Raw genomic sequence first — 21473 nt, 5'->3', positions numbered from 1 at the left:
GCAGGTTCAAGTGATTCTCCTGCCTCAGCCTCCCAAGTAGCTGGAATTACAGGCTACTGTAATTCCACTCCCAGATAATTTTTGTGTCACCACTCCCAGATAATTTTTGTGTTTTTAGTAGCGACAGAGTTTTACCACATTGGCCAAGCTGGTCTTGAACTCCTGACCTCAGGCGATCCACCTGCCTCAGCCTCCCAAAGTTCTGGGATTACAGGCTTGAGCTACTGCACCCACTGGTAATCAGATTTTAAAGTGAATAAAAGGGTCCAGTATTTTGCACAGACTTACACATTCACATGTAGGGCCTGCCGCCCCCTACATGTGAATGTGTAAGTCTGTACAAAATACTGGGAGGGTATTTTGTATGGTCTCTGGGAGGGTGTCCAGCCTGCAGTGGGCAGGGACCTCCTGCCTGCTTCTTGACCAGGCAGTAGGATTGGAATCTGCTTCAGAGACCAGCAAGGACTGCTGAGTAACGGTTGGCTGCAAGAAAAGGAACATATCAAGGGGAATTACTGTAATAAGATAAACGAAAATCAGGACACAAGATTTTGTTTGTAATTAAATCTTTTATGAATACATGTAGGTGGCAAAAATAATCTGAAGACCCCTTTGGAAAAAAGCCTCAGGCCCAGATTCACTATTTTGTGTCTTCTTAAGTACCAAAACATAGGCTGTCCTGGCAGCCATTTTTGGTGGGGTTTTATACTGAACAGTAGGGGTTAGACCAAATAATTATTTCAAAACAGTTTTAAAATTAAGACACTCATAAATTTCCATTGCATTCTTCTTGTCATTTGCAGGTTTAGTTATCTTAGCTGTAAAGATAACAGATTCACTTCCCCTCTCAATAAGATGTTTCACTCTTGTTTGATTCTGAAATTGTAATGACCTCAGATTCCATTCGAATGTGCCATTGTCAGAAAAAATAATACACATTAAATCTACAGGCAGAGATGAGTAGGTTTGAAAATACTCTGAGAGAATGTGGCTTGTGAGTGCTCCCTCCACTTATTCACCCTGTAAAAATTCTCTTGATTGAGGGCAGGGGATTTCGACATGAATCCAAGAAAATATGACTTCAGTGCCTTATAAATCAGTGCAACCAATTCATTCAAAAAGTTGTACACCCATCAGCAGAAGTTACTGCTAAAAGATAGTCCAACAGAAACTAGGAGCTTCTTATAGATTGATGATTGAAAATGAAATTTTCTGCTAGATAAATAAAACTTTGACATTCTGAAAAAGACATCCAAAAATTGATTACACAGCAATAAGTCATTTGTGTGTAGTAGATTTTATTGCTGGTATATTATTAGCATTATTTACAGTAACCTAGTGGCTAACAGAAACCATACGCCACCATAACAAACGCATTACATTTTAAGCAATGACTTCTGGACATAAGCAGGCTAAGGGGAAAAAAAAAGCTGCAAAGCTTGTCACATTGGACAGCTGAGCAACGAAGAGAGTTGTGACTTTTAAAGTATTTAAATGATGATTCATTTCTTGAAACAAAACAGCTGGCTTCTGTTTTGCTGTGTTCATTAGGAAACATATGTTACTTAGAAATTCTTAAGACCTCACTGATGAGAAATTTGATTCTGTAAAACAGGTGTATTTCAAACTCTAAGGACCTTTTCTACTGCTCAAAATCTTTTCTAATTGCTTCAAAATCTTAAGTAGAATTAGGAAAAGCCAGTGGCATAACTATCCCTTCCTCTCACTCAAATAAACAACGTAGAAGAGTCTACAGGGAACTTGATGCAGTACATGACATAAACGGACACATAAAAGGACTTTTTAAAAGCATGATTAATAGGAAATTGCCAATAAACAATGCGTAAAATAAACAAAAATTACAGGTGGTAGCTCGCACCTGTAATCGCAGCACTTTGGGAGGCCAAGATAGGAAGAACACTTGAGCCCAAGAGTTAGGCCAGCATGGGCAATATAGTGATACTCCATCCCTACAAAAAATAAAAATATTAGCTGGGCATGCTGACAAACACCTGTAGTCCCAGCTTCCCAGGGAGGCTAGGGCAAGAAGATCACTTGGAGCCAGGAGATAGAGGCTGCAGTGAGCCATAATCACACCACTGCACTCCAGCCTGAGCAACAGAGCTAGACCTTGTCTCAAAACAACCAAACAAACACAAACATAAGCATAGCAGTTGCTGGAAGAGTGAAATCAACTCTTCCCATGCAAGTCTACTTACTATCCTTTCTGAACCAATGCCTTAAATTTTTAATATAATGTAAATCACAACAGTGAAAATGTAAAGCTTCATTAAGCTGTTCTCAAAGACCTTTGCTTGTACCTGTGGTGAACCCCAGTGCTTCTGAGTCCTGGCTACACATTGGAATCACCTGGAAAGCTTTTTAAAACTACGCACGCTCAGGCTCCATCCACAGAGATTCTGATTTGGGGTAGGGCTCCTATCTCTATTATTTGAAAGTGTTTCAGATTATTCTAATGCATAGCCAGGGTTAAGAACCACTGAGTAATAGGAAGAGCATGAGCTTTAGGACAAAAAATTGATTGTGGCATTAACAGCTAGGTCACCTTGGGAAAGCCACTTCATTTCTCTAAGCATCCATTTCCTCATTCGCACAATGGGCATAATTGTATCTACACAAAGATTTGACAGAAGGATTAAAATTAAATAAGAGGAAGTTACTCAAAAGCACAATAATTAAAACGCATGTAAAGCCCTCACTAAAGATTTTCTATTCACCCACCTCAATCTTTCCTTCCTCTCATGAGGTTGCATTTAGCACTTTTTAGTATTAATTGTTCTTATTCTTAGCACCTGGTCTTGCTCATCTTTGTATATCCCACCATAATTTTGACAGAGAAGGTACTCAATTTGTGCTGTAGAATAAAAGATTTAACCAGAAGAATAATTAACATAAATTCATCATTCCTTTATAATATGCTACTTCTCAATGCACTGACCAGCCAAATAGAATTACTAAAAGAGCCAACCCTTCGGAACCCAACGGTACATTGAAGCACCAGAACAAGCACAGACAGCACTGGAATACACACGCCAATCACCCCCGGTTTAGCAGCCACATCCTATATCAAGAACATTATGATATAGGGGGAACCACCAAGGAACACAACTTGCTATTAACAATAAATGGCCATGGAGACTATCCACATGACCAGTCTACCAATGTGGAAATAATGGATGATCCCTGCTCTCTGGCTTGACCGGGACCGACAGGATGTGGTGTAGGGATAATGTATTTGCAAGTTACTTGAGGAGAATTGTTGCTTTATAGAGACAGTGGAACAAAGTGGCAGGATATCTAAGCACTTCTGAGAAAATAGCAGGTGTCTTGTGCGAAAGACTGTTGGGGAAAAGGTGGAATCTCTACAGCACCAGGCCTTTCAAATAGCATCAAAAGTGTCAAACTGAAGGAGAGTCTTTCCTAGTGCAAAGTAAATTCATCACTTGTGTTTCAATGCCTATCTACAGTGATAAATGACTGAACATTCAATTTAAATATGAAATACTACAGGACGAGAATGAGTATTAAAGAAAAAAAGAAAACAAATATGAAATATAAACCCATAAGTGTCTAAGGTTCAGGTAGAAAATGCTTTTGCTTGCAGAATTTTATGAAGAAAGAGGTCTCTAAGATTTCCTTTCAGTCCAATGTTATCCAAAGACTATGTGGAAAGATTGACCACAACCTCTTTTGTGTCCTTCCTCTATATTTTCTGGGAGACCTATTTACATTGGTTTACCTATAGGGCCACAGTGAATATAATTACTTATTTCGTTTTGTTGTTGTTGTTGTTGTTGTTGTTGAGACGAAGTCTTGCTCTGTCGCCAGGCTGGAGAGCAGCGGCGCAATCTCGGCTCACTGCAATCTCCACCTCCCCTGTTCAAGCAATTTCCCTGCCTCAGTCTCCTGAGTAGCTGGGACTACAGGCGTGCACCACCATGCCTGGCTAATTTTTTGTATTTTAGTAGAGATAGGGTTTCACCATGTTGGCCAGGATGATCTCAATCTCCTGACCTCATGATCTGCCCAACCAGCTTCCCAAAGTGCTGGGATTTATAGGCGTGAGCCACTGCACCCGGCCTATAATTACTCTTATTTCTATATGTATGTTCTCCTACCCTTCCCCTTTGATATTGGCAGATTTGATTTTACAAACAATTGCTAGACCCCTTCTAAGCTTTGTACTTTTATTACACAAGTCTAACTAGTAGACATATTTTTCCTTCACACCTATGCAATGGAGATTGTAGCACCTACCAGATGGGTAACATGAAGGTCACTCTGTACACCCTAATGCCTATACAAGGCTAATTTTTTATTTCCTCTCTCAAACCAACAATAATTGGTCCCTTAAATGTATCTCCCAACTTCTCCCTCTCCTTACCTTGAATGTAATTTACTATATCTAAAAAAAAAACCTTATAATGTGGTAAGAATAAGACTGATGATACACAGGATCTTTAGATACTATCGTAGAAAAAACAATACTTATGTAGCTTACTCGAATTAGGAAAAAGTCTGTATCCGGCACACTAAACTTTAAATTTCATAGATACTGCTGCAAAAGACATATCGAATATTTAAATTTAAAATGTGAGTGCATTTAAAGAAGAAAATAAGCTATGTATATATAGGTGGTGTGTGTACATAGCGAATATTATGCAGTTGGGATGTGGATGACTGAACTTTGGGAAACACTGCTCTAGAATATTTGTACTGACAAGTCTGCAAATTGGCTTCTTATCCATTTGGTTCCTTGGCTCTCCAACAGGGCTTTACTACCACTAGCTGAAAGCCTAATGGTATAAAAAATTAGTACTGAGGTGAATCATAAAAACAAACACTTCTTTCCTAGTATCAACTCTCACAGCACAAAATACCTCTTATTTCTATGACCAAATGTGTGAGAGTTTTTCACTCACAGCAAGCAAGCAATTGGTTCTACAGCAGACACCAGCTGGTTGTCCTCTAATTCCATTCACTTCACACCATTTAACTGGTGGTAGCAACAGATCCCACAGATTGAGGACTCAATCCCACAAGACTGCCCTCCACTTCATATGCCAATCAAAAGCCCATGTTGTTTTATCTATGCTTTTGATCAACTGGCTATAAATCGGGGTTTTCATCAGCCCCTCCTTGGTTTTGACTAATTTACTGGAGTGGCTCACAGAAGTCACAGAGATATTTACTTATATTTACCAGTTTATTGTAAAGGATGTTACAAAAGTTACAGGTGAAGAAGTACATAGAGCAAGGTATGTGGGAAGGGGTGTCAGGCTTCCAAGCTCCCATGCCCTCCCTAGTCAGGCCACCTTCCAGGGACCTCTACAACTTCAGCTCTACAGAAGCTCTCTGAACCCAGTCCTTGTGGTTTTTATGAAAGCTTCATTATGTAGGCATGATCAATTAAATCATTTGTCATTGGTGACCAAGTTAACCTTCAGTCTCTCTCCCCTCCCCAGAGGACGGAGGTGAGGCTGAAAAGACGCTAACCAAGCCTTTGTCCTTCAGGTGACCAGCCCAATGCTGAACTACCTAGGGGTTGCCAGCTACCAGTCAACTCATTAACAAACAAAAAGATACTTATTGCTTTGGGGATTTCAAGGATTTTATGAGTTGCATGCCAGGAAACTGGGATGAAGACCAAATGTGTATTTTACAATATTGTTATCAAGCAGATGGGCTCACTGCCCAATGCATACTGAAGCCAATAACTATGGCACCAGCTTTTGAGAAAAGTAAGATTTTATTGCAAAACGAGCCAGCAAAGAGACAGGAGTCAAGCTTAAATTTGCCTCCCAAATTTAGGGATTGGGACAAGTTTTAAGGGATCAGAGGCCAAGGGATAGGATTTAGAGATGTAGGTTCAGCAGAGTCTGATTGGACAGCTTTAAATTTGACTGTTTATAGTAAGGTATGTTGAGGCAGATTTTAGCCCTGGATATTCTGGGCCAGTAGACCCCTTGCTTCTGAAAGAGTTCAGATTCTGGTCATGTCCTGGTCTTTTTAGTTCCACCTGAGGGGTGGATTTGTTGGTTCCAGCTGTTGTTACAGGTCAAAGTTTTTTCTGTTGTGCATGCCCAGGCTGCATGATTGCAGTTTTTCGCTCTGTTACACCTTAAAGGCAACTCGACATTTTGTTATCTACAGAGGTAGGCTCTGTTTGGGCTGGTCCCACAGTTTTAAAATTTTAATAAAATTAAGATTAAATTTAACAAAATGTATCCCTTAAATCTAGAAGGCTAATTAGTACGAACATGATATTGTCTATCCACTATAGAAAATCACAAGATATGGATTAAGATATACATATAAAAAATAAGCTGAGATTTTAGGGTTATAGTAAATTTGTACTTGAAGCACTTTTGTGTATACTGTTTGAGGCTTCAAAATGAACAATCAGGCACATCCACACAGGGGCCAGCATTAAAGATGTTCACTGCAGCCTTGTTTATAATAGAGAAAAGCTGGTACAACCCAAGTGCCCATCATTGGGGCTGGGATAAACCCTGTTTTATTGACATGTTAGAATGCTACTCAGCTGTTATAATGAATGAATGAGATCATGTGTATCAATAGAGATGTAGATTAAAAACAACTCTGAGTGGACAAAACAAGTCATATTATGTTATATATGAGATCAAGCTATTTATGGAATTTGTTTTACATACTCAAAATAATATATTGTTTCTGATTCCACATATGCAGTAAAAGTACAATCATATAAACTGAAAATATAATACTAAATTCTTGAGAGTGGCTCCCTCTGGGTAGAAATCCTAAATATAGGGCATTTTGTCTTTGATTATAAATTTTTTAATTTCTTTTATTTTGGGTACCTGATACATGAAGGCTTGGTAGATTCTATTTTATATTTTCCGTATTTATTCTTTCAAAGTAAAAAAAAAAAAATAGACCAGGTAGGCAAAATGATATATGTTTAGAAATATAATGGTGAACATCATTTTGCAAAAATACTGTTGAGGTCGGGGAAAGAATAAGCATTACATATCTTCTAGAGACTATATTTAAAGAATTGCATAGATATTCAGGGATCTTGGTAAACACTAAAAGGATGCACAATGCTGAGACTCCTCTGAAGTCTGATTAGTGATATAATTCCTTTCTGTAATTATTACTTCTCAAATTGTATTTTCCAAAAACACTTTTTATATGTCACATACAAATCTCTCTTCAGGTTTTTTGACCAGAACTTCTTAGACATTTCTAAGCTACTGTTGTCACTGCATCTACAAGAATGACTTATTTGTCCACAGCCAAGCATCTAAGTAGCAGTATAAATGCTGGAAACAGCTGAGAGACTCATTTAACTTCATATGACTATTGACTGCCCACCTAAACAAAGAAAAAAGTGCCTGAAATAAAATGAGTGTGGATTATTGTGTCAGTTAAACAGTCTGATGTCTTTCAGAGCACACACACAAAAAAAACTGGATTTGACACGTCAGAACAAAATTAAAATTTTTCTCCTCTAGATATTTTTTTCCTGGAAAAATAATTAACTTTGTTTCACATTAAATTTAAATATCATAATGAAATATATGGATTTCTGAAAGACATAAAGCCATTGTGAAGTACCGACAAACCCATTATCATGCAAATAGCCTAAGTAAATTCAGAACTTTGCATTCTTTGTTGAATGCTAATAGGTAAATTGCATAGTTAGAAGGAGAGCAAGCAATCATTCTCTATCTGCCAGTCACAACAGTACTTCTCTAACCATCTGCAAAATCTCTCTTCTGCTTTGTCTTGAAAGGGTGAAACTGGACTTCCAGGATTTCCAGGGTCTGTTGGCCCTAAAGGACAAAAAGGAGAACCTGTAAGTATTTTAGCTTTGAGGACAAAGGAAGAGTATCTTAAAAATTGGATTAAAAATATTTTTCCAAATCAGCCCCAATTCCATGTACCTTGGTTGATCCTGTCATGGTAAACAACAGATCAGATCTCCAAGCAAGTATTAGCTATGCTATGCACTAAATCTTTTACGTGTATTTACTGACTTAATCCATAAAAATGTTCCATAAGGTCAGCTATTATCACATTTCAAATGATCAAAGTAAGGCATAGAGAGGTTAAGTAACTTTGCCCAGAGTCACACAGTACTAAGCACTGGTGCTGTGAATCACACCTAGGTGAGCTGATTCTAGAACCTAAAGTTTAAAATCACAAAGCTCCTCTGGTATAACTAAACACTGCAAATACAATAATAAAATTAATGTATCAAAAGACTAGTACAAATTTATCCAAAAGAAATTGGAAACATATCTTTCCACCCAAACAACTGTTCTTCTCAGTGTACCTTCTGAAGTTATTTTTCTTTCTTGATTTTTGTAAGATCAAAGTGGCTTCACAACCACTTTGCAATATTAGTGTGGCCAGTTTCTTTCAAAACATACTTATTTTTGTGGGGAAAAAGAGAAAAACCGTACAGTATCATTTATATTCAAATAGGACCACCTAAAGTGATGAAAGGAATTATGGATACAAAAAATGACTGTTTAATACTGCTTTTAAAAAAGGAGTTTTCAAGAGTCAGTAAGAATCAGGCTTAACAAATGTTTCATCTTTAAAAAAAAGTAAAAAAAAAAAAAGTGGTTGAAAAAGACTTTTTTTCAACCACTTTACTCCTTTCTTTACCAGAGAGAATAAGGGAATTGGTTTATCAGAGGATAAAACATGAAGAGGTCACTAAATTGCCTACATGACAAACAGGCAGATTATTTAAAGTATTCAGTGTTACAAAGCCAAATTTTCCCTATGCTTCAGCTTTAAAAAAATTAACAATGACAGTAATTTTTGCAGCTTTAGAATCAGTCGGTGGCCTATATACCCTAGTTCTTCTCTACCTTTGGGAGTCATGCTTGACCTTAGTATTCAGTTCAATACTTCTTACACAACTACAGGATTTAGCCAGTCTTTAATGGAGTTCTCCAGCTGAATATTTCCAATAATGTCTAGAAAATCTCATGTCTCAGAAATCCAGCCTGGTGCATGCCCCTGGTACCTGCTGACTCTCTAGATGCTCCCCACTTGGAGGTTCCTCTTAGCATTTCTTAACCGCTTCTTTAGGTCTCCATTGTCTTTCCTCCAAACCTGAACACTGACACCCACCCTCTCTTAATTTCCACATGATGCATAGATGATCCTGCAGTGAGATTTACAAAAATTTTACTGGAAAATTAAGGACTTTTAGAGCAGAAAGGAGAAAGTTTCAGTGAGTTAGTGCAGTGCTTCTCAAATGTGAATGTTTGAATCCCACTGATTCTAAGTCAGTAGGTTTGGAGTGGGGCCAGAGAGTCTGTGTTTTTCATAAGCTCTCAGTAATGCTGATGCTATTGGTCCATGGTCCACACTTTAAGCAGTAAGGGTTGGAGGAGTTCATAGTTCCTAGGAGTGATAGGCCTTTTCTTCCCCCAGAGATTTCCTCTGCCTTTCTCTCCTATCTCTAATGTTCAAGGGCAGTCCATATATCTCATGGGAACTGCCTTTAGCCCTGTTTTCCTTAACTAGAGCTTCTTTTCCTCCTATCTCTTCTCTATACCAGGTCCCTATTCATCCCTTAATTATTCCACCACCCCATACATCTTTGCTTGCCTCCTTTCCCAACCCTTACGTTAAAACAACACAATTTTTTTTTTCGCTCTTGTTACCCAGGCTGGAGTGCAATGGCACGATCTCGGCTCACCACAACCTCCGCCTCCTGGGCTCAGGCAATTCTCCTGCCTCAGCTTCCTGAGTAGCTGGGATTACAGGCACGCGCCACCACACCCAGCTAGTTTTTTGTATTTTTAGTAGAGACGGGGTTTCACCATGTTGACCAGGATGGTCTCGATCTCTCGACCTCGTGATCCACCCGCCTCGGCCTCCCAAAGTGCTGGGATTACAGGCTTGAGCCACCGCACCCTGCCCCTAAAACAACACAAATTTTACATTATTATGGAGAGTAGTTTAACCCTTTGTGTTCTCAACCTTTCTATTCCAGAAGATGATGTAGACTTTACATTGCTTACTAATCAGAAGGCTCAAACAGAAGAGTAGTATTTATTCAAAGGTGAAGTCTGAACCACCAATCCCAAATGGTAACTAAAATGGCAAATTGTCCCCCACAGTAGAACATTCAGAATATGGTTTGGTGTGTAACACATCAGAGCTAAAATATACTTCAGATTATAAGGAAAGGGAGACTCTAAAAGTTTAAATGACTTGCCTCAAATAGTAGCCATTGGAGTGAGGACCAAATAGCAAGTATTTAGACAACTAGGCTCCCAGGTGTTTTTTTTTTCTTCTTTTATAAACAGTTGCTTTAGTCAATGTGGCCACTAAACTCGACAATGGCTGTACATAAGCAATGACATGAGCAGTGTCATGTAAGCAAAAACAATCAGGGAAATAAGAATATAAATAAAGTGTTGATCTAATATATATAAATTAACCACTATTAAGATATTTCATCATGTTGGGTAGATATGGGTATGTGGTTGTCCCTTGGTATCTGTGGGGGATTGGTTACAGGACTCTCAGAGAATACCAAAATCTGAGGATGCTCAAGTCTCTGATATAAAATGGCCTACCCTTTGCATATCACCTATGCATTCTCCTGTATACTTCAAATTATTTCCAGATTACTTATAATACATAATATAATGCAAGTCCTATGTAAATAGTTGTTATACTATATTATTTTTAAAATTTGCACTATTTTTATTGCTACATTGTTATTGTTTTTCTTTTTCAAATATATATGCATATATTTTTTTATTATTGTGCCTATTTTATTTTATTTTTTATTGTACTTTAAGTTCTGGGGTACATGTGAAGGAAGTGCAGGTCTGTTACATTGGTATACACGTGCCATGGTGGTTCACTGCACCCATGAACCCATCATCTACATTAGCTGTTTCTCCTAATGCTATTCCTTTCATAGCTCCCCATCCCCCCAACAGGCCCTGATGTGTGATGTTCCCTTCCCTGTGTCCATGTGTTCTCATTGTTCAGCTCCCATTTATGAGTGAGAACATGTGGTGTCTGGTTTTCTATTCTTGTGTTAGTTTGCTGAGAATGAATGGTTTCCAGTTTTATCTATGTCCCTACAAAGGACATGAACTCATCCTTTTTTATGGTTGCATAGTATTCCATGGTGTATATGTGCCATATTTTCTTTATCCAGTCTATCATTGATGGGCATTTGGGTTAGTTCCAAGTCTTTGCTATTGTGAATAGTGCCACAACAAACATACGTGTGCATGTGTCTTCATAATAGAATTATTTATAATCATTTGGGTATATACCCAGTAATGGGATTGCTGGGTCAAATGTTATTTCTAATTCTGGATCCTTGAGGATTCACCACACTGTCTTCCACAATGGTTGAACTAATTTACACTTCTACCAACAATGTAAAAGCATATCTGTTTCTCCACATCCTCTCCAGCATCTGTTGTTTTTGACTTTTTAATGATTGCCATTCTAACTGGCATGAGATGGTATCTCATTTTGGTTTTTATTTGCATTTCTCTAATGCAGTGATGATAAGCATTTTTTCATATGTTTGTTGGCTGCATATATGTCTTCTTTCGAGAAGTTTCTGTTCATATCCTTCACCCACTTTTTGATGGGGTTGGTTTTTTTCTTATAAATTTGTTTAAGTTCTTTGTAGATTCTGGATATTAGCCATTCATCAGATTGATAGATGGCAAAAATTTTCTCCCATTCTGTAGGTTGCCTGTTCACTCTGGTGATAGTTTATTTTGCTGTGCAGAAGCTCTTTAGTTTAATTAAATCCCCTTTATCTATTTTGGCTTTTGTTACCATTGCTTTCGGTGTTTTCATCATGAAGTCTTTGCCCAGGCCCATGTCCTGAATGGGATTGCCTAGGTTTTCTTCTAGGGTTTTTATGGTTTTAGGTCTTATGTTTAAGTTTCTAATTCATATCAAGTTAATTTTTGTATAAAGTATCAGGAAGGGGTCCAGTTTCAGCTTTCTGCATATGGCTAGCCAGTTTTCCACAGAATTTACAGATATGCTTAACCTCTTCAAGTTATTTTCATTAAAGTAAAAATGAAAACTAGAAAACTATTTTTAAAATAATGATTTTGTACATTTAACCACACAATTAACCTACTGGAAGAATTCAAATGAATGCCTTTTCATTCAATGTTTTTATCAATTTCTTGCTGTCACTCCAATTTCACACCCAATTAGATGTGTGTTTGTGATCATTTTCTATGTAAACCAGGCAATAGGAAGCTTTGGCCTTGGTCAGCATTCCAATTTGTCAGCCACTTGGGATTTTATAAATGAAATTAGAATGATTAACTCATTGTTCATTTGGGACTATAAAGGAGTTTTAAATTATCATACACTTCCTTTAAGCTGCAAAGGCAGACTGTGTGACACTCTGGGTATTTTTAGAGGCCTGTTTGCAATGGGGGTCTAAGTTTGGCCTGTAGGATTTATCCACAACCCAGTTTGGAGAGTTTATTTCTAAGAGTGTTTATAATTGATTCTATTTTCTACCCATTCTCCTTAGGGAGAACCTTTTACAAAAGGAGATAAAGGAGATAAAGTAAGTAAATGTTTTATCACTATCTTGGGTTTTCTACTTCATTGATTTGTTTCTCTCTGATTTTCTGGTATGTTTACTTTGGAGTCTAACAGATTTGATTAAATAAAGTCCACAAGATTTTACTTCTTCCTCTGTGATTTAATTCTTTTATTTTGAAAATAAGAAATTTTGAGCCTTGTTAAATATTGTCATGTGAGGAGACTTTAACATTAGTTTGAGTCTTCCAATACTTTCTTTAACCAATTACTAATAATAATTGGACATGAATGTTACAAAGACATCCACGTAGGATATCACAAATATAAAATTAAAATGAAAGATACTTTTTTCCCTAAAATTCTGTTAATGGCACAAACTGGATGTATCAAATATATTAATAAGCCACAGAAAATAAAAACGTAAACTTGTTATAGCCAATATCATCCTTTTTTGTATAAACTTAATTTTGTTGTGATTTTTTTTTCATTAAGCACATACAACTAAAAGTAGAATCACCAACACATATTACCTTAAATTCTACTCTCCCTCATTCCTTCTCTGAAGTTTTCATTCTCTAGGACATGAGCTTGATTGGTGGCAAATTATAACTATGTAAGCTAAGTAGAGAATGCAGTGATTGCTAATGGGACATGATAATTACAGTGTCAAAAGTGGCATTGGGGGAAAAACTATTATAATGAGGCAAGAAATTAAGAAAGTATTGTTTATTTATTAGTAATAAGTATTATGAATCATGTTTTAGAATGAACTCTCCTTAATTTCATTATGTCTTCTGTAATTTCCCTTTTTATTGTATGTTAATTAGTAGAAACTCAATTAAAGTATCAGAGATGTCCATCTCCATCTGAATTTAAGCATTATCCTTATAGTAATTATTTTATTTACAGGGAGAACCTGGGATAATAGGATCACAGGGAGTAAAGGTAATTTCCTGGCATTCTTCAATTTCATCTCCAACCTTAATGAGATTATAAAAATTAAAGCAACATTGATCTTTCCTTTGCCTTACATGTTTAGGGTGAACCTGGAGATCCTGGTCCCCCCGGTTTAATAGGAAGCCCAGGACTAAAGGTATATAAGAAATAACTAAGATTAATTGGGAAATAATTGGGGAATTATAGCCATTCTGTGTAAAGCAAGGTACTTTAGTGTACCACTCATTTTCTTCACAGATGCTCTCTGAGACTTTATCCTGTTTCCATGGTGATTTCCCTCCATTGGCTGCATTGATTACACACACAGTAACTGTCTTTGGTTCACAATAGGATTTCTAAACTCTTTTTCAGAGCATATTCACAGTAGCATCCCTAAAAGCTGTAAGAGTAAACACTGTGAGCTAAATGACCTTGAGCTATATTATTAAAAGAAACAGAATTCAAGATTCAGTTTCTAAACCAAAATTATGCAGCCTTGAGGTGCTTGAGTTTCCCCAAGTGGGATTCTACAGGAGTGTCCTAAGAAAGCAGCTTTTGGAAGGTGCAGGAGAAATTAATGTGATGTGCTCCCAGACAATGGGTAGGGCAAGTTATCCAATTACCACGTGCTCGTGAGAACAGATCCATTAACTAAAAACATCTGGAGACTATCTTGGTAAGCCCAAAGTACGTTTCAATATTATACAGATAAAGTGAGATGGTGGAAAGTTGGTCTTCCTATAGGTAAAGATCACATTATGCTTTACAAACACTCAGGTGCAATCTGTCTGTCTTTTTTTTTTCTTTTTTTCTTTTTCTTTTTTTTTTTTTTAGCAAAGCTAAAGCATATACTACCTTTTATTTTAGGGTCAGCAAGGATCTGCAGGTTCCATGGGACCCAGAGGACTGCCAGGAGATGTTGTATGTATAATGTCTTTGATATTTTTGAAATGAAATTGAGACTAGGACATGTTTTAGTAAAACATCAACATCTGTTCAAGTAACTGAGATCCCACATTTCCCAAAGATATGGGTCATCTATGCTGCTGAAACTGATCATACCTAATATCAGGAGCTATTGGGAAGACTAGACCCTTCATATATTCATGTGAGGTCCTTTTGAGTATCATTAGCCTAATAAATTGGTTTTGGGAACTCAGGTTAATTAAATTATCATTTTGGACATGCTTCTCAATGCTGTACCAGCAGTAGAGAAAATTGAAAATGTCAAAAGAAGAACACCGAAAGAGAAAGCAAACATTTTCAATATACATAGCTTTTAGTTCAAGTCTCCTTCTAAGGAAGACACTTCCAAAGCTCTATTGTTTTCTAGCCAAAGCCTTCCAAGAAAAGCAATGCTTTTAGCTGAAAATATGTCTGGAGGAAGATCGACAGATTGCATTATAACCTAGCTTTAGTGGACTTAAAATACTCATTGCACCCTTCTATTCATTATCCGCATCAGCTTTGCATTCCTTGAATAAGCCTTCCTAGCCTTCTGACAACTTGGGAGCTGAGAGCTCTCCATCAGTTCACACTTAAGAAAAATAAAAAAGTCCTTGGCCATAACTTCTTGGAAACTGATCACTATCTGACCATGATTAGAGTTCCCTTCAGGCCACTTTTAGGATCTCTCCTTTTTTCATGCCCCGGGAACAACCCCTTAACCTGATGTTCTATTCTCCATGCTCACTGCTTGAGTGTCTCCTATCTATTGGTCGGTGCACATATTCTGCTTGGTACTTTGAACATCCAGTTTATAAAGCAAAGTTTTGTATCACTCCCCTACGTCAACTAACGGCCACTGTAGATAAACCTAGTGGACAGATCTTATGAAAAGAGAGATAATCCTGGTGGCACATGTGGAGCCACAATCCTCAAAAACTGAGATGAAGTGATAGTGGCTAGAGCTATAAAGAGAACAAAATCAAAAGAGAAAGAGCCACTGTTTCTAAACAGTAAAAATACATTTTTCTAGTTACCCTAGAGTCCTCTGAATCATTATGTGATGCTACCAACCACCATCCTTCCTCCATGGCAATAATATGGGTGAGACATTCAGTTCAACTTGACTTTAGTTTCTAACCCATGGCATCCAGGTGGCTTCACTTGAAACAACAAATCATGTAGAATCACTAATATTTTTCCAGGTCTTAAAGGCCAAAATTAATCCAGCTCCTTGTATTAATAGGTTATATGTTAAAATTCGTTCTCTTGACAAAGATTTACAGATATAGGGAAATGTTATTATAAGGGATGTTCTCATTGCTCTTTCTTATTAACTCTGAGTTTTCTAGGGATTGCCAGGAGAACATGGTATCCCAGGAAAACAAGGCCTTAAAGGAGAAAAGGTATAGTTTACATTTTACTAATTTTATATGTTAAGTAGATAGGAGGAAAAGACAGAGGATCATAAGGAAGATGAAAGGATAACCCAGGGCTTCTGGGATTGTGCAGGGGACAGACATTCATATTAATTACAATGTAAATGACAGCCCCTCGAGTTGTGTGTTTTGGCAGCCCTGGTTCTGGCACAGGAATGCCACGTGACAAAATGAACTAACTAAGAGATGAAGATATCAGGAGTCTGAGAGTCAAACTCGGTTACCAATTCTGGTATAACCCTAAGAAGTCTCTTAATCTTTCAGGGTCTGTTTCTTGATATCTACATGGAAACAGTGTATTAACATTGAAAAATTATTGGGGAATAACTTAAAACAAACATAAAGATCATCGAGAGAATTTTATTAATAGATATGCCCTTTTGTGCATATACATATGTATGCTTCATGATACTGCTAACATAACTAACTGCAAAATCTAAATGCACCAAACAGTAACAGGCATGAATTAAGTACTTAATAAATATTATTGAATGAGTTGGTGAGTGAGTGAGTGAATGACTGAGTGAATCAAGTTTGACTGGTTATCATGACAACTTAAAACAATGGAAACCACTGCCTCCTTCTCACTTCCCACCATGAATCTGAGCACTAAAGTAAGAATCTTACCTTGTTTTCCACAGGGAGATCCAGGTGGGGTCATAGGCCCTCCAGGACTTCCAGGTCCAAAAGGTGAGGCTGGTCCTCCAGGAAAAAGCCTGCCAGGGGAACCAGTAAGTATTAGCCCTTTTATTAATATTTTTCTTCCAAGTTTGTTAATTAGTACTTGTGGGTTCCTAGTTTCAGATCACAAGTATGGGAATAAGTTTAGGTCTGCAAAAAAAGAAAAAATGAACTTAAAACAGAATTACCATTCGACCTAGCAGTCCTACTACTGGGTTTCTTTTCCCAAAAGAAAATACATTGTTCTACCAAAAAGATGCATGCACTCATATGTTCATTGCATCTCTGTTCACAATAGTAATGACATGGAATCAGCGTAGCTACCCATCTACAGTGGAATGGAAAAAGAAAATGTGATACATAAAACCATGGAATACTATGCAGCCATACAAAGAACAAAATCATGTCCTTTGCAGCAATGTGGATACAGCTAGAGGCCATTATCCTAAGCAAATTAATGCAGGAACAGAAAACCAAATACTGCATGTTCTCACTTACAAGTGGGAGCTGAACACTGGTTGCACACCAACATAGACATGAGACATAGGGGATGACTGATGGGGAGAGTGGAAGAGAGTCAAGGTTGAAAAACTGTCAGGCACTATGCTTACTTCCTTGGGTAGCAGGATCATTCATACAATAAACCTCACAAGATGCAATTTACCCGTGTAATAAACCTATACATGTACCCCCCTGAACCTAAAATAAAAGTGAGGGGAAAAAATAAATATTCATCTGTTCATCTTATTCTTTTTTCTTGTTTTATTTTTTTGAGACAGGGTCTTAATCTGTTCACCCAGGCTAGAGTGCAGTGGTGCAATTATGTATCACTGCAGCCTTGACCTCTGGGATTCGAGTGATCCTCCCACCCCAGCCTCCTGAGTAGTGGAAACTATAGGCACACACCACTACGCCTGGCTAATTTTTATATTTTTTGTGTAGATGGGGTTTCCTGAGCTCAAGTGATCTGCCAACCTCGGCCTCCCAAAGGGCTGGGATTACTGGCACCTTATTCTTTAAATCAGAGATAAAACTTCTTAAAAGTCTGATAAACAAAGAGCTTTCTTCTGAAGAAACTATATGTGCTTGCAACATTTTGCATATGATTTTGGAAGATCCCTAGGCCCCCTGAATCCTAGGCATGGATTCTGTAGAGATCTATGAATCCCAGTGAGGTACACTGGTTTTAAACCATAGACGTTCCTAGGGCAGTATTGCAAAACAGAAAAACTACCTGAAATTTCCCTTCCGGAGGTTTTGCAGGTATCACCATGGTTTGCCATTTGCAGAAAAGTTTTGTGACCCAGGCTACTCCCAGGACATTGAAAACTGGACTGCTGGAAAATCTAAATAACCAATATTTTTATAATATATTTTAGGTGCCTTTGTTTCTCATCTTTGAACTTTGTATGTTATTTAATAATAATAATATTTCTCAATATCAGATGCCTAATTTTAGAAATAAAAACCTTTTATATTTTAAAGCAATTATACAAAATCTGTAACTTATTGAAATTTGTACTCCCTGTTCCTTATTCTTTTACAGAAAAAGATTTATTCAAGTGAGATGAAGAGTGATGAAACATATTTTAGTTGTAACTTCTAAGGTGTTTGTAACCTTTCTAGAAGAAGATATGCATTAATATAATTTTTCTTTTAGGGATTAGATGGAAATCCTGGAGCACCTGGTCCACGTGGGCCAAAGGTATACAAATATTATAGTTAATTTTTAAGGAATTAATAATTAATAAAATATAGTGGAAAAAAATTATGTCTCTTGAGCCTAGCACTAACAGAAGCCTCTCATTTCACAGGGTGAAAGAGGACTTCCAGGTGTTCAAGGTTCCCCAGGGGACACAGGCTCACCAGGGGTAGGAATTCCTGGCAGAACAGTAAGTGAAATTCAGTCATGTCCTTGTTGATTCCAATATCATGAAACAAAATCCAGTGTTAAATTTTAACTAGGAGAAAAGAACAGAAAGGTCAGAGGAGGAAATACAAATACACACTATCCAGGAGGATTGATGGGCGTTAAGGATGTATCACTTAAGCACAGAGACAGTACCCACTCTTTGTTTATTAACTTACAGATGCTGCCCACACATACACTAAATTTGGAGTAGAAGCAGTCATTTAACCCTTACACTTCCATTGTATATATTAAAAAGCACACATGAATGTTTGTAAGATGGTAAGAATGACCAACATTAGGTCATTATACATTAAAGCTTGTTTTTAATTAAAATAAGAAGTTAATATTTAAAGTGGATGGAGTATGCATAAGTGAAATGACACCAAAAAGGCCTAAGTAATGTCTTCAGAATGAAGAGATGGTGTTTTCAATGGTGAAAACAAATAATAGGCAGTTTTTAAAGTATTTAAACTATAAGGACAGAGCCTAGAACAGTCCCTATTAATAATGACCGCTATAACCACACTTGTAGACCAAATAACAATAAATTATAAAATTTTCATTTACTACAAAAAAAAGATTTTTGAACAAGAAAAGTGGAAATAAATGGTTATTCTAATGACATTAATTTAGAAAACTGGCCTGTGGTATAATAGAAAAACAAACTAACTTCTTTCCTACTATGCTCTTAGCATTCAACATAATACAATTCTGACACCAGATGTGTGGGGTTTTTTTTCCCCATCAATTCTCCAGTGGATATCAACTGGATGTTCTATTAGGCAATTCATTTCTGATACTATCTACCTGGAGTTAGAGTCAGATCCCACAAAACTGACCCCTACTTCAGATGCTAACTGCATATCTGGGCCTTTATGACTTCTGTCCAGCCAGCTGTAAGTTGTGAGTTCCTATGACCCCCACTTCAGGTTCTATAGTTTGCTGGAGTGGTTCACATAATCAACTAATGCTTTCTTACATTTACTGGTTTATGATATCAGTAAAGGATACAGTTGAACAGTCAGAAGAAGAGATACAAAGGAAGAGGTCTGAAGGGTCCCTGAGTGTAGGAGCTTTGGTCCCCATGGAGTTGGGGTGTGTCACTGTCCTGACGTGGGTGTTTTTACCAGCCTGGAAGCTCTCTAAACCCCATATTTTGGGATTTTATAGAGGCTTCATCATGTCAGCAAGATTGATAATTAACTATATTTCCTGCCCCTCACCCCTCTTCAGAGAATGTGGGGTGGGCTGAAAGGCTAAGCTTCTAACTGTGGCTTGGTCTTTTCGATAATCAGCTCCTATCCAGAAGCCCACTGAGAGTCACCTCATTAGGAAAAAAAAGCTTTCCTATCACCCAGAAAACCCAAGGGATTAGGAGCTCTGTGTCAGGAACCAAGGCCAAAAAACAAGTATTAGAACAAAAGTTTCTCTTAGCAACCTACTGTTAAGGAATTGGTGAGGTTTTCAGGAGCTCTGTGCCAGGAACTGGAGGCAGAGACCAAATATTATTGTATCACAATATCATATCCTTATATTGAAGTTACCATGAAAAGCTAAAAGAAAACTTAAGTAGTGAAGGGTTATGTTGTGTGTGATGATTTTCTGATTTGCCAGGGCAAGAATGTAAAAGACCATTGGAGATGGAATTAAACAAAGTAAAAACTTGTATCAGAAAATTATTAGGGGCTGGATACAATGGCTCATGCCTGTAATCCAGCACCTTGGGAGGCCAAGGCAGGCGAAATACTTGAGGTCAGGAGTTTGAGACCAGCCTGGCCAACATGATGAAGCCCCATCTCTACTAAAAATACAAAAATTAGCCAAACATGATGCCCGTAATCCCACCTACTCAGGAGATGGAGGTAGGAGAATCACTTGAATCCAGGAGGCAGAGGTTGCAGTGAGCCAAGACTGTGCCACTGCACTCCAGTCTGATGACAGAGTGAAACTCCATCTCAAAAAAAAAAAACAAAAAAAGAAAAAGAAAGAAAATAAAATTATTAGGGAAGTGATGGTGGTTGAAGAAAAAAAAATCACTCGGGGACACAGGATAAATAGAAAGGGAGCAAAAGTAGCTTTGACAAGAGCAGTAATATGAATCTTTTTTTTTTTTTAATAAGAAAGGCAAAGTCCATGAGCAGTTACTCCAGTCAACTGCTCTTGACTTACTTAGATTGCAAATTCTTTATACAGAAATTCATGGTTACATAAGAGTGGTACAACTAACATCATTAAGTTCCCCAAAAATCTCCCAGCCTCATTTTGTTTATCTGAAGTTCTAATTTTCTAGAAATAGAAAAAATAATTGATTAATATTTTACTTCCTACTCCTGTCACCGAACACTGGTTCTGGCAATTTCTTTCAAGAGATAAATGACTCAAAGTAGAAAGCAGAAAAGAAAAGAAGCCCCAAGCCAGCTATGCCTGTGGGCAGTCAGTTTCTGACAGATGGAATTTGGATGCATTCTTTGTGCCCTTATGAATGTGCAGTGACAGATTATGATAATGAGATAGATGTCCCAGGTTTCTGAACGAAATCATCTTGATGTTTCCAGCAACAAGTATCTGAGTAAGCATTCACCTACAACCTGAAAGTCTTGGCCGACTTTGCAGTTTTCCATGTGTGACTGGTGGCAAACCCTGTTGTTCCTCTAAGTACATTACAATGTTTAGTCTTTTATCTCACTTGGATAAATTAGGACATTCTTGGTGGAATTTTTATAATAAAATCTAATTTTACTCAGGGCTCCCAAGGACCAACTGGAAAGCCAGGTATTCAGGTAAGCTACTTAACTAATTTTTTAGCACAGAAAAGCCAGCTTGCTTACTTGGGGGAAATGACTGAAAGACCATCCTCATAAGTAACTTTTTATTGCCCACCTTTTCCAGGGTCCTCGAGGTCTTCCTGGGTTGCCAGGAACTCCAGGGACTCCAGGAAATCATGTAAGGACTTTCTTTATCTACCCTCCCCC

General features: G+C 37.5%; 1 protein-coding gene across 7 annotated transcripts in view; it reads left to right on the top strand.

Annotated features, from left to right (window-relative positions):
* COL19A1 (collagen type XIX alpha 1 chain) overlaps positions 1-21473 on the top strand; it is a 364360-nt gene that overhangs the window by 276206 nt on the left and 66681 nt on the right. For all 7 annotated transcript variants that reach the window (XM_074398116.1, XM_074398115.1, XM_074398114.1 and 4 more), the window contains 11 exons: positions 7802-7864; positions 12575-12610; positions 13498-13533; positions 13628-13681; positions 14392-14445; positions 15822-15875; positions 16550-16639; positions 18250-18294; positions 18404-18481; positions 21246-21281; positions 21391-21444. In XM_074398116.1, the coding sequence (XP_074254217.1) occupies positions 7802-7864; positions 12575-12610; positions 13498-13533; positions 13628-13681; positions 14392-14445; positions 15822-15875; positions 16550-16639; positions 18250-18294; positions 18404-18481; positions 21246-21281; positions 21391-21444 (600 nt within the window). The remainder of the gene's footprint in view (positions 1-7801; positions 7865-12574; positions 12611-13497; positions 13534-13627; positions 13682-14391; positions 14446-15821; positions 15876-16549; positions 16640-18249; positions 18295-18403; positions 18482-21245; positions 21282-21390; positions 21445-21473) is intronic.

The sequence above is a fragment of the Saimiri boliviensis genome, chromosome 4 (assembly GCF_048565385.1).
Source record: "Saimiri boliviensis isolate mSaiBol1 chromosome 4, mSaiBol1.pri, whole genome shotgun sequence".
NCBI lineage: Eukaryota > Metazoa > Chordata > Mammalia > Primates > Cebidae > Saimiri > Saimiri boliviensis.
Note: the sequence above shows the minus strand (reverse complement) of the source record. Positions and strands in the feature narration are given on the sequence as shown.